This window comes from Sapajus apella, unplaced genomic scaffold, assembly GCF_009761245.1.
Source record: "Sapajus apella isolate SASKATOON/1434 unplaced genomic scaffold, GSC_monkey_1.0 scaffold2, whole genome shotgun sequence".
NCBI classification, from domain to species: domain Eukaryota; kingdom Metazoa; phylum Chordata; class Mammalia; order Primates; family Cebidae; genus Sapajus; species Sapajus apella.
The window spans coordinates 21,948,528-21,962,268 of record NW_022436942.1 but is presented as its reverse complement, the minus strand read 5'-3'; the positions used below and the strand labels follow the sequence as shown (position 1 = coordinate 21,962,268).

At 43.8% G+C, this 13,741-nt stretch overlaps 1 protein-coding gene across 4 annotated transcripts in view; it reads left to right on the top strand.

Moving 5' to 3' along the window:
- NCKAP1L (NCK associated protein 1 like) overlaps positions 1 to 13,741 on the top strand; it is a 42,909-nt gene that overhangs the window by 17,170 nt on the left and 11,998 nt on the right. For all 4 annotated transcript variants that reach the window (XR_004272966.1, XM_032291725.1, XM_032291747.1 and 1 more), the window contains 10 exons: positions 170 to 315; positions 1,702 to 1,834; positions 2,137 to 2,256; positions 4,383 to 4,528; positions 4,818 to 4,949; positions 8,116 to 8,334; positions 10,115 to 10,245; positions 13,141 to 13,238; positions 13,372 to 13,465; positions 13,622 to 13,704. Coding sequence is in view for 3 of the 4 variants with exons in the window: in XM_032291725.1 (XP_032147616.1) it covers positions 170 to 315; positions 1,702 to 1,834; positions 2,137 to 2,256; positions 4,383 to 4,528; positions 4,818 to 4,949; positions 8,116 to 8,334; positions 10,115 to 10,245; positions 13,141 to 13,238; positions 13,372 to 13,465; positions 13,622 to 13,704 (1,302 nt within the window). In the remaining variant the exon portion in view is untranslated. The remainder of the gene's footprint in view (positions 1 to 169; positions 316 to 1,701; positions 1,835 to 2,136; positions 2,257 to 4,382; positions 4,529 to 4,817; positions 4,950 to 8,115; positions 8,335 to 10,114; positions 10,246 to 13,140; positions 13,239 to 13,371; positions 13,466 to 13,621; positions 13,705 to 13,741) is intronic.

Sequence of the window (13,741 nt, the reverse complement as noted above, 5' to 3'; positions counted from 1 at the left end):
CCCCAACAATCCCTTCTGTTTTTTATCTCCTAAATTTGCTTTGTGGAGTGAGTCAATTTTGAAAACTGCTGATTGGGCAAGACACACCCAGGCCAAACTGTAATTCCAAGGCTGGGGGCCCTTTTCATTCATCTTGTTTTTCTCCACCCTTTCCCAACTCCAACCGCAGGCATACACTAGTGTGGCTAAGGCCCCCCTGCACCTGCACGAGAACGCTGACTTAGCCAAGGTGATGAACCTCATTGTCTTTCACTCCCGAATGCTGGACTCAGTAGAAAAACTGTTGGTGGAGACTTCTGATCTGTCTACTTTCTGGTATGTTTTGGTTCAGAGCTCTTTTTAAAAAGTTTTATTGTTTTCTGTTTTTTCTCCATTATGCCACTTACTTCAAGGAATTTTTCTTTTCTCTAAGAGACAGGTCTCACTATGTTGCCCAGGCTGGTCTTGAACTCCTGGCCTCAAGCAATCCTCACATCTCAGCCTCTTGAGTAGCTGGGATTACAGGCGGGAGCCACCAAGCTCTGAACTAGAGCTCTTTATAAATTCACTTGCTCTCTTGCCTGGCCTCTGTGGAGGCTTGTAATTCCCCTAGATAATCGGAAAGTGTTATTTTCTTTGGGATCCCCTTAAGATGCTCAAACTCCACAGCTCACTTGTGTCAGCTTTTTGCCAGTAATCCTAAGTGATAGGAATTTAAAGTTGATTCCCTTTCATTCTGTATTCCCGTTTGTTCTTTTATGGAAAACTATTCAGATTTTATACAGCCTTCTCTTCTCTAGGTTAATTAACCCATATGTCTAGTTTCAATCTCCTCTCTTTGGAAATGTCTTCAGTTTTTTTTTTTTTTTTAGCTCTAGGAATATTGTGCTTTAAAAGAGACATGAAAAACTGCATTTTAGTGGACAGAAGTGAAAATAATTGAAAGGGCTAGAGAATAGACCTATAGTAAAACACCGAATATCCCATAAAAACTAGAAACAAGCTATCTGTGAAAATGTTTTATGATGTGTGGATTCATCTCACAGAATTAAACTTTATTTGGATTCAGCAGGTTGGAAACACCCTTTTTGTAGAATCTACGAATGGACAATCATAGGAATGGACAATTTGGAGAATGAGCATTAGTTTGTCTTCTTTAGACAGCACTTGACGTTTTTAGGTGACCCCTGTTATGCATAACTCCACCCTTTGAAGGATCAAACAAACAAGTGAAAACACAGTGTGTTGTCTCTGCTTTCTGCAAGCAATATAGGTGGGGAGATATAATTCCCAGATGTGAAAAGGACATCAGCATAATACTTGCAAGTGTAAGGAAGTGTAAAAGAGTATATGAAGTTGCGAGGATGTGGGTTAAGGAAAGATCTGTCTGAGGGGATTAATTTGAGAAGATTTTCTGGAGCCTGAGTGTTACATTTTGGGAGGAATGTGAATTAACACTACTGAAGGACTTCTAAATTAGGGGGAATGGCCCAAATCATGCCAAGGTTCTAGGGGAGGAATAGTCCATTTTGTGCAAGGAAAGAAGAATATCATTAAACTTGCCTGGGGTCCTTTATAAAAGCCTGGAAGGGTTAAGTTTCTTGGGTTCCCTTCTATCTTAAGGGACCAGCACTTATACTCTATTTCTTTTTATTTTCACTCACCACTTTACTAACAAGGACTAAACTCTGATTTAAAGTTTTCCTTCTCATTTCTCCGCAGCTTTCACCTCCGTATCTTTGAGAAGATGTTTGCTATGACCTTGGAGGAACCTACCATGTTGCGTTATGCCATTGCTTTCCCCCTGATTTGTGCTCATTTTGTCCACTGCACTCATGAGATGTGCCCAGAGGAGGTAGGCATCCTGAACTCCAGACCCCGCCATCTTTCTAGCCACATCTCATCTTTGTCACCCAAAGCACAATTCCAAGGATTGATTTTGGTCCCAGAAAGGGTACAAACATAATGTATGATATGGGTCCCTAAATACCTCAGCTCAATGTAGAATCTATCCTCTCTCTGGGCCTCAGTTTCTTCTTCTGTAGGAATGGGTAGGAATCTTCCGTAAGCTTCAGGCAAGGGATGAGGGCAGTATTGCGAGGAAGAAGTGGCCGTCCTGGTGATGGCGATCTCTTCTTTGGTCCCTCTTTCCCATAGTACACCCACCTGAAGAACCATGGTCTTCACCACTGCAACTCCTTCCTGGAAGAGTTGGCCAAGCAGACCAGCAACTGTGTCCTGGAGATCTGTGCTGAGCAGCGAAACCTAAGCGAGCAGGTAGGCTCAGCCCTCTCTGTTTCACTCTCCCCTCTGCTAGCCCTCAGTGCCTTCCCTTCTATCTAACTTTATTTCCCTCTCAGAGGCCAAGCTCAGTAGCTCCTTCTCGCAAGTAGGGCTAGGGCCTTTGTGTACTTGAGTTTATGGCAGAATTCTTTGCTTAGTTTAGTCCCTTCAGTCTTTCCTCCCTTAGGACTGGATAGAGGTGTCTAAAAATACTCTTCTTTGAACAGCTGCACTCCAACAAAATCTGCTCTCACTTGAAGGGTTCTGAGAGATGAGTTAACTTTCTAATTTACTTCTCCTCCTGTCTTTGCCCTGTGTACACATACTAAGGACAGTGGCCCCCAGGTCACCTGTCTTGTCTCATCTTTCTGTCTATCTGTATCCTAATCTGTGGCTATCTAGACATTTTGGGGCATCTCTTCCGTGTTTATCCTCAAGGCTGCTTTCTTGCCTCCTTCTTATTATTTTTCCCCTCTCCTCCCTTGACTGACTTTTAGCACCTCATCATAATTAGTTCAAATTAAATTTCAGAAAATTTGAAAATGAGAAACTTGTTTTGCTGTTGCCTTGGAGTCTTTTGGGTTTCCCAGACTACCTACCTTTCCTGGGTTTGAGTCAGGCTTGGTAAAGGGAAGTTGTGTGTGTGTGTGTGTGTGTGTGTGTGTACAGATGCACAGTTACATTATTACTTAACCTTTTTATTTTTCATATGCAAATTACACACAATGGGGATAAAAATACTTTCTTCATAGAAGTGTCATAAGGATTAAATAGAATACATTTAATATTTGATATATAGCACTTAAGAAATGTTACCTGTTATATTTGTTGTTACTTACTGGGCACAAAGCCCTGTGCTGGGTTTTTGGGTTGGGACCCAGAAGGAAGGTACGCAATTCCTGCCCTTGGGTAATGTCCCAGTTTAATAGAGAAAGGAATATACCTATATTTAAAAGAAAATTAAATAATTAATGCAAGAAAGATATGCAAATGAGTATAGTTGCAGGTATATTCATCACTCAGTATGCTTCATCTTAGCCAAAAGGCTGAGAAATCCAAGAAGAGATCATCAGTCAGTATGAGTGACTACCACATGCAAGAACACTGCTGCAGAGATTTGCTCAGTGCTGTCTCAGGGATGACTAAAACATGATATGAATAATTTTCACACATACTAGAACTTTTGCAACTAAATGAGTATTGGCTTTCTAAAGTTAACATTCTGAGTAAATAATTAGTGTTACTGCCATTACAAATGGAATTACATATTTTGGAACTGCTTTTAGAATCTGCTACAGACGCATAATCTTTTGCATAATCTCAGGGTTGACAGATCCTTTTCCATCGAGGTGGACTTGATTTTTTTTGAAACAGCCAAGAGTTTGGATTTAAAAAAAGAAGGTGTGACTATAAAGTAACAAAACTGGTTTTTTTGTGTGGCTCTTATGCTGCTCTCAGAATAATTTCAACCGAGGAGTTTCCAGACGTGGCCTGCTCATGCTCAGCAGCTCTGGTATAAATGGAAAGAATTCCAGTTACCTTGAAGGAGGGGGCTGACTGGGATGCCGGGTTGATGTTTAAGCTAATTAGCAAGAAATATGATATTTTTAAAAAGTGGAAAGACAGTGCTGGCCACACTGTGAACTCCGAATCTTTGGAGGATTGTGGTGGTGTGGGTAATTGTCTCATCAGATGGAATAGGAAAGGATGTGGCACGTGAGATGATTGTTCCATCTAGAAAAAAAGTAACTTTTCCTATCTTGGAAGACCCTGCAGAGCACAAGTGAATGGGACTTTCAGCTCTTATTCTTTATAATTGAGTTTTTCCATGAAGAAAGTCTCTCTCAGGACGTGGGCATGGGAGTGAGGCTCTGATCCCTGAACGACACTGCTGTCTTGAGACTTTGAGCCTATACATGCCGAGATATTTTTGAAAACTGAAAGAGGTGAGCACATTCTGAATAGGACCCCATTAGAGAAAGAGATGCATGGAAGGAAAGAGAGAGGAAGGCAGAAAGATAAAATAACAGACAACAATGTACAACAGCCTTTTTATGACTGTCAGATGCAGTTTTAGCAACAAATCTCATTTCTCTATTTACCTGTGTTTGTTTCTGAAGCTTCTACCTAAGCACTGTGCCACTACAATTAGCAAGGCCAAGAACAAGAAAACCATGAAGCAGAGGCAGACTCCCAGAAAAGGAGAGCCTGAGAGGGACAAGCCAGGAGCTGAGAGTCACCGGAAGAACCGCAGCATTGTTACCAAGTAAGGATCTGTCTGGGCCTTCGATGGCCAACTGGGTACTGCATCAAAGAAGGCAGAAAAGGAAAGAGGGAGGGTGACACAGAAAAAAGAAGCGCACAAGTCGTGGTGGGGATGAGGGGTATGGAAAAGCACTTAAATGTGAATTTTGTACTTTGCCTTTGAAGTCTGCATCAGCGTATACACTTCTAGGCTGAGTATACCTAGAAGATGGGTCATGGGCCCAACACATCCTTCCTAGACATTAGCAGACAGTGCCAGACCTGTAATCCAGGCTTATTTTACTTTCTAGCATGGACAAGCTACACCTAAACTTGACAGAATTGGCACTGACAATGAATCACGTATTCAGTTTCTCTGTGTTTGGACATACTATCTTCCCTTCTGAGTACCTCAGCAGCCACCTGGAGGCCAGACTCAACAGGTATCACTCTTTCCTTGTCCTCTGCTTGGATGGCCGTCCTCATACCATAGCATATACCTCTGCATATAGTATGGTAGTCCTCAAAGCTGGGTCCAGTTACATTCGTCCTGGTGGTCATGCCACAGTGGAGATTCCGATGCAGTCAGTCTAGCACAGGTCCCAAGCATCTCTGTTAAAGGCAAACAGAAGGAATCCCAAACCTCTGTAGGTGGTTTTGATGAACACCTAAAATTGAAACCACTGGTTTAGTAGAATGAGCAGGGCCTTTGCAGTGAGCAGAACTGTGTTGACAACCTGGTCCTTAGCTAAGACATTGGAGCAGATCATTCAACTTATTTGAGCCAGTTTCCTTCCTTGTAAAGTAAGAATAATGGCATTTACCTTACTTATGGATAATTGAGAATTACTCATAATTGAGAATTGGTAGAGAATTAGTAATGAGTGCAAAGCTCCTGACATATATTAGGCTTTAATAAAATACACCCCTTTCCTCCACTTTGCCTCTCACTCCATTGCCCTGTAAAGTAGGAGGCACACCCCTTACACTGGAATTGGACATTACAGTCAGCAAGTAGGCGAATGGGAGGAAGAATTATTATGAATAATCTTCAACTCCTCTGTGTTTTGTTTTGGAGTATGTAGCTTATTCATTCATTCAACAAATATTTATTGAACACCTGCTGTGTCTCAGGAGTATTCTAAAAACTGTTTATATAGCAATATATGAAACAAATAAAAACCTCTGCCTCCATGCTTACTTCTAGTGGGGAAGATAGATAAACAAAATAAGAAAGTAGAACACGTAGTAGATTCAATAGTGATAAGGGCTAAGCAGAAAAATAAAGCAGGAAAGGGAGACAGGAAGTTTGTGTGGTGGTAGCTGGGGGGCCGTGGCGGAAGTGGGTGTTGCAGTTTTAGATACCGTGGCCAAGAAAGGCCTCCTTGACAAAGTAACATTTGAGTAAACCTGTGAGGAAACCAAGAAAGCCAGGCATGTGACTGTTGGGAAAGAGCATTCTAGGCAGAGGAAGCAGCAAGTGCAAAGGCTCTGAGGTTTGAACATGCCTTCTCGGTTCAAGGGACACAGAGGAAGACAGTGTGGCTGCAGCCCTATGAGCCTGGGAGAGACTGGGAGGATGTGAGGTTAGGGAGGTCAGAAAAGTGGCAGATGGTGTATGTGCTTATATGTCATTATAAAGACTTTGGCTTTTATTTTGAGTGAGATGGGAGATGGGGAACCTTGGTAGGTTTTGTACAAAGGTATAACAATTAGACTTGACTCAATATTGTACTCTGGCTACTTTAGCGGGGACAAGGACAGAAGCAGGGAAACCAGTTATGAGTCTATGTTTTGATTATAGGAGAGGCAAATTTATTTTTCAACTAGGTTTTTGCTCAGGTGAAATTAGTTTGTTTTCATTACGTATACATGAACTATATGGAAGACAGTGTCTCAGTTGCACACATGATGTCAGGAAGAATGACAGTGTGATAATGGCCCATGTGCAAGCCTTCAGACGCTGCTGGTGAGTTCCAGGCCCTGAAGCAGCATGAGTGTGATATTCAAGTTTTACCCAAATCATCTCTGATACTTGCTTCACTGACATCTTGCTCCCAAAGACCTAAAATTGGCCTAGAGATTTGGCCACTGTTAACTCTAAATTAGATTAGTCTTGCCCTTAGTCTGTCCCTTCTGTATTATTTTCCCTCAAGTGGTACTTGAGAGTCCTTTTTCCTTTCATCTGTAAAGCAGACCGGCTCCCTCTTTCCCATCCTCTCCCCTGCCATAAGCATTTTGCCAAAAACATAAAACAAACAAAAAACTCAAACGTCTGTGGCTTTAGGAAGACTGGGATCAACTCATTGATACTGAGGTGTAAATAACTGACAATGTCTATCCCTTTCCTCTGTGGTTTACATTTTAACAAGGAAAAAAGTCCTTAGTCAGAAGACTAACTCTAATTGTGAAATCTCAGATACCTGGGGAAGGTATTTTGAAAGGGGTTGGGGTCCAGTGGTGAGGGATCTTACCGGTGTGCCCCTACAATAATATAGTGTGGATAGTTATTCTACCCTTTCTTTTTTTAAATTTAATTTAATTAAATTTTTTTTTAATTTTTAAAAAACATTTTTTTTTAGAAAAGACGGCGTTTCACTATGTTGGCCAGGGTGGCCTTGATCTCTTGACCTTGTGATCCACCTGCCTCAGCCTCCCAAAGTGCTGGGATTACAGGCATGAGCCACCACACCCGGCCTATTCTACCCTTTCTAAAGTTGGCTATAGCTGCATGCTAGCCACGCACAATCTCCATTTAGCCCTGGCACGCTGTGGTTACTCAGGATTATACTATACTTCCAAGGATTCCTTCCTTCCTTCCTTCTTTCTCTCTCTCTCTTTCTCTTTCCTCCTTTCTTTCTGAAGTCTCACTCTGTCACCCAGGCTGGAGTGCAGTAGCATGCTCTCAGATCACTGCAAGCTCCACCTCCAGGTTCAAGCGATTCTCCTGCCTCAGCCTCCTGAGTAACTGGGACTACAGGTGCCCGCCACCATGCCCAGATAATTTTTGTATTTTTAGTAGAGACGGGGTTTCACCATATTGGCCAGGCTGGTCCCGAACTCCTAATCTTGTGATACGCCCACCTTGGTCTCTCAAAGTCCTGGAATCACAAGCATGAGCCACTGAGCCTGGCCACTTGCAAGGATTTCTAAGCATGTTTTTCCATTTCTGACAGTGATTGGAACTAATTTTTTTCAAGGAGAAAAGATAAATACTGGCACTGAGAATGCAAAAGGTGTGAACTCTCAGGTAGAGGTAGATGGAATTAGAGAGCCCAGGTCTTCTACTACCTGACGTAATTTCTCCAGAGGAGGAAGAAAAGCTTAGTAATTAGGGATCAAATGCTATTGGAATCAATTCCCAGCACTGCCACTTCCAGCCGTGTCTTCATTGTGGTCTTCTAATGAGTTATTATTTCTGTGTCTCAGTTTCCTCATCTATAAAAATGAGGATAATAACTGTCCCTAGCTTATTAGGTTGCTACGAGGTTTAAATGAGATTATATGTGTAGTAAAATCCTAGCACAGCACCTGGAACACAATATACACTCAACAGTTGTGACCGTATTTATCATTATGACTGTAATTATAATTTTTTAAATCCCCTAGAGCCATTGTGTGGCTGGCTGGCTACAATGCCACGACCCAGGAGATTGTACGCCCTTCTGAGCTGTTGGCAGGAGTGAAAGCATACATTGGTTTCATACAGTCACTGGCCCAGTTTTTGGGTGCAGATGCTTCCAGAGTCATCCGCAACGCCCTCCTGCAGCAGACACAACCACTGGATTCCTGTGGGGGACAGACGATCACCACTCTCTACACAAACTGGTCAGTGTTGCTTATGCTTTCCCACCGCCTGGCTTTGTGTTGGCACTTTTCCCTTTACAAAGTAGGATCTCAGGGCCCAAGCATTTTAGCTCCCAGGGTCACAGCCCCCCACATGGAGGGTTGCTGCTTCTTGAGAAATGGAGCAATAACCTGGGACAAACCCAGATCTCCTGCTGTCCACCACGAAGTTTCCTTCTCACCTTCACTGGACCATCCTTTGGCCTGCCCTGCAGTTATGTCACCTTTTTCCTCCAATATCCAGTTCTTAACCTTTCTTTTTTTGGATTCTTACTGTTTCAATTTCAAATGATCTCTCTTCCTCATTCCAAAGTTCTCTTATTTATCTTTTTGCCCTCACTTCTCCTTTTGAAAACCATTCTGCCTACTACTATCTCTCTGGAACGTCTCCTCATCCTCTTAACAGAGAAGGGGGCCTTCTTCCCCAAACTGAAGATGGGAATCAGCACTGTTTCCTTTGAGATGTGAAGGAATGGAAAGGATCTGGAGTCCTACCTCCCCAAGCCACTGGGTGGCGCTCTTAATCCAGAATTAGCTCAGTAGGAGCTGGGCTGCAAGGAAGAACCCCCCCAGAGCAGGGGAAACAAAGTTTGCAAACACAAATGCCAACTGGGGCTGGGCAGGAAAGGTAAATGGATGCGCCACGTGGGGCAGACAGAGACTTTGAGGAGTTGGAGAGGGAATGCCCCTCTAAAGGGAACAGCCACACTTAGCTCCACCTGATTGTTGCCCTACTAAATTCTTATTTTTTATTTAAAAACCTGTTTCAAAATTTTGACAAAGAATTTTCCGTAGGCTCCAGAGAAGGCAATTCAGCCCCTTTTCCCCTGTAAGTCATTTCAGAATAAATTCAAAGGAAAAGAAAGGGCCAGGAGCAGTGGCTCACACCTATAATCCCAGCACTTTGGGAGGCTGAGGTGGGCAGATCATGAGGTCAGGAGTTCGAGACCAGCCTGGCCAATATGGTGAAACCCTGTCTCTACTAAAAATACAAAAATTAGCTGGGCGTCGTGGCACATGCCTATAATCCCAGCTACTTGGGAGGCCGAGGCAGGAGACTCGCTTGAACCTGGGAGGCAGAGGTTGTAGTGAGCTGAGATCACACCACTGCACTCTAGCCTGGGTGACAGAGTGAGACTCCATCTCAAAAAAAAAAAAAAAAACAAAAAAGTTCGACTGGGTTTGACTCATGGTTAGCTTGTAATGTCCATTAGATACAGACCCAGATCAAGTGCCTAGGAGAGGTGGGTTGGTCGAGCTCTCCTCTACCCACATTGGCTAGAGCCCAGCTCCTTTAAGTTTGCCCAGAGGTCAGGAGGAAATATTTGGAGACTGATGACCTGTGTGCACAGGCTATCTCTTTGCCCAGGAGGTTTGAGAGTGTATTTCAAAGGAGCCTAATTAGGTAGTGACTTTTTTTCTTGCCAGGTTGAGCCTGTCTTACCTGCTGGAGGGTAAGGGTGAGGGAATACAACTGTTGGAAAAGAGCAGTGGCTGAGGGCGGGGAGTGCGTGCTATTGCATTTGACAGTGTAGCAAAATATCCTGCAGGTTAGAGGCGACGTGGAATTACAGTCCTGCCAGTTGTTTTTGATCCAACAGCTCGGGGTGTTAATTGGAACGTCGTACTATCTTCTTTAAGCTTCTTCTCCCTACCCGTCTTTCACAGAGTTTTTCTTTCTGAGCTCAGTGGTAGTAGTAGGGGGTGGTGGGAGGGAGAAGGGATTGGACCCTAATCTGTGCTTTCTTGGCCAACCCTGTAGGTACCTGGAAAGTCTGCTTAGACAGGCAAGCAGTGGGACCATCGTCCTCTCCCCAGCCATGCAGGCCTTCGTCAGCCTGCCCAGAGAAGGGGAGCAGAACTTCAATGCAGAGGAGTTCTCTGACATCTCTGGTGAGCCCAGGGCCTGGTCTTCTTGTCAAGGAGCTGAGCCCTTCCTTCAATGCACAGAGAATAAAAAACTAGGACATATATTTAGGTTGGTGTGAAAGTAACTGCAAATTTTGCAATGAAAAGTAATTGCAAAAACTGGAATTACTTTTGCACCAAACTAATATAAAGGGTAAGGGATAAAGCGTAAGGAGGACATTCTCCTGTTTGGAATTATTAAACAGTGGTCTGCTGTCATGGCATCTTCTTCTTTAGGGATACATTTTAGAGTCTTAGCCAGTGTTTGGATTGCTGATGTTTAATAATAACGATGATGAGATGATACATGGCATTTATTGTGGGCTAAGTTCTAAGGGTTTATACATATTAACTCACTTAATCCTCACAACTGCCTTGAGGTATGATAGATACACTCATTCCCATTTTTCAGATGAGGACACTGGGACACAGAGAGTTTAAGGAACTTGCCTAAGGCCACACATTCATAAATGGTAGGACTGGGAGTTCAACTCCAGGCAGTCAAACTCCAGGACCTGGGGGCTCGAGCACTATTCAGTGCTGCCTTCCAGTGTCTAGAAGTGGGAGGCAGGTAAGGAATGTGTAGTGAATGAGTTGGGAAACCGTTCCCTTTCAAAAGAGGGTTTGAAACCATACAGATCCTTTTTAATAGATTTGTTTTTACCAACTAATTCATGAACAAACCTACTTCTTTCTCCTTCCTCTCACCTCCATATAAATCAGGGATGCTGCATAGTATTTGGGACAGGTAGAAGATGTTCCAGTGACCCTGTCCTCGCCAGTCCTCTTCTTTGGGGGTGCTAAGAAAGCCAGAGTACACAGTTCTGTTTTCCAGTTCTGCCTCCTTAGCATCATCCTGCCTCCACCAGCAGGCTGACCCTACGCTTTACCTGCTGCAGGTTTCAGATGTCCCCTTCTCATCAACTCTACCCACAAACTGTAGGCAGCCTCTAAAATCAGCTTTAGGTCTTGCTGACAAATGACAAGCAGCAGGAGGTGATGCTGATTCCCCTTCTACCACCCCCACCCCAATTTCCCTGGGTTGCCATAGTGATGGGGCAATGCTACTACAAAAATAGATAGATGGAAAGAGAAGGATGCCCTAGGGTTGCTAGCTGGGGGTAGAGAAGGCTGGAGTAAGGAGCTTTGGCAGATCCAAACTGGTAGATCACTGTTTCTCCTGTCCGTCAGCTCCAGTGAGGGTGATTTGGCTCCTCTTCCTCTCTGTCAGCCATTGTAGCATTATCCAAGTTGATAGGTCAGGAAATACTTCCATAGCTCTCAGCTCAGTTCTTTCTATTAAAACAGTTGACTCAGGCCAGGCGCAGTGGCTCACGCATGTAATCCCAGCACTTTGGGAGGCCGAGGCGGGTGGATCACAGGGTCAAAGGATCGAGACCATCCTGGCCAACATGGTGAAACCCCATCTCTACTAAAAATACAAAAAATTAGCTGGGCGTGGTGGTGCGCACCTGTAGTCCCAGCTACTCAGGAGGCTGAGGCAGGAGAATTGCTTGAACCCGGGAGGCGGAGGTTGCAGTGAGCCGAGATTGTGCCATTGCACTCCAGCCTGGAGACAGAGCGAGACTCTGTCTCAAAAAAACAAAAAACAACAACAAAAAAAACCCGAAAACGAAACAAAAACACAGGTTGACTCTAAAAATGTTTAATATCTACTGTGGACAAGGCTCTATATCAGTGGCTGCGACCATTTCCACTTCTGCTGTCATTGATGGAGGTGGAGATTACTGGTCCTGCCTTCAAAGACGCGAGTGTGGAGCCTTGACTTCCTTTTCTCTCTGAACTCTTATTAGCAGTATTAAACTTGCCTTTCTTTACTGGTCTCTTGTTGTTGTTACTTCTGGTCTTTCATGGTTTTCCCTGCTGGGATGGCCCGTAGCCAGAGATCATAGCTAGAGCTTCTTCCTGTCTAGATTTGTCACTAGTGTTTACAACATGGGATTTCCCCAGGCAGGTTTTATTTAATTTACAAAGGGCTAGAGCAGGCTAGGTGGCAAGGGATAAAGCATTGGGACTGACTAGCAAAAAAAAGGATTTAGAGGAATAAAGAACTGAGACTCTGGGGGATGTGTGTTGATTATGAAAAAAGAAAAGGTAGCTCAAGGGGAGGAAAATGTGGACAGCGAGACACTAAGTAAGGGCAGTAAAGGGAAAAACATACAAAAAAAAGTCAGACCTTAGATGAGGAACTAGTTGTATCTGCTGAGATGCAGTAAGGGGCAGTTAGATATTGCACTAGGCTTCCAGTACCAGCCCCTGATGTGATTAAGTGGCTTGGACAAGCACTTAACCCCCTTGTCTGTAAAACGATGATGACTGTTCCTATGACACATACTTCAGAGGGCTCATAACATCATCATCATAATCCCTTATCCCTATATATCTTTATAATTTTCCGAAGTTTTTATAATGTATCTTATTTGCTCTCACATCAATTCTGTGAGTGTTCATGGCAGATATTCATGTCTTCATTTTACAGAGAAGTAAACTCAGGCTCAGAGAGGTTCCGTGACTTAAGGTCTTACATCTGATAAAATTAGTGTAGCTAGTATAGTAAGAATAAACCCCAAGTATCATGTAAAGGAACATGGGAAGTGTAGATCTTATAGGAAAGTAAGGTAATTAGTTATCATTTGTGGTAAGTCTTGGTGTGAGTACCAGTGGAGAGAGGGCAAATGTCCCATGGGCTGGCCGGACTTGTCACTTGAACGTAGGATTTTAGGCCACTTTTGCTCCTTGACTTCTCATTTTTTTTCCTTGCTGGAAAACATTTTAAATGTGCAAATTACCCTATAGCTGTTGTGCGAATACTCTAGTGCCTTCTGCGTCCCACATGGGGCTTCTGTAATTCCGTTCCAGAGATGCGGGCGTTGGCCGAACTCCTGGGTCCCTATGGCATGAAGTTCCTGAGTGAAAACCTGATGTGGCATGTGACCTCTCAGATTGTGGAGCTGAAGGTACTGTAGCAACAAGCCCCTGGGAAAAAGGTCCTGCCTTAGGGAAAGAGGGTGGGTATGGAAGACTTGGGGGGAAGACGTAACATTGGTCTCTTCTTTTCCTGCTTAATGTCTCTGTGTTCCTGGGCTGCAGAAACTGGTGGTGGAAAACATGGACATACTTGTTCAGATGAGATCCAACTTTAGCAAGCCAGAGTTGATGGCTTCTCTGCTGCCCCAGCTGACAGGTAAGCATCCTCTTCCCCTACAGTGAGAAGGAACTGTGGAATCACGTTGCAGATGACAGGGATTTTCAGGAATCCGGAGGCTAGGCTGGGTCTTTAGAATCAAAACCATCACTCATCTCCTAAATTCTCTTCTCTAACACCCTTCTTTCTCCTCAGGGGCTGAAAATGTGCTAAAGCGCATGACCATCATTGGGGTTATCCTCAGTTTTAGGGCCATGGCCCAGGAGGGACTTCGGGAGGTAAGTTGGTGGGGAGGGGCCTGTCACAGAGTCACAG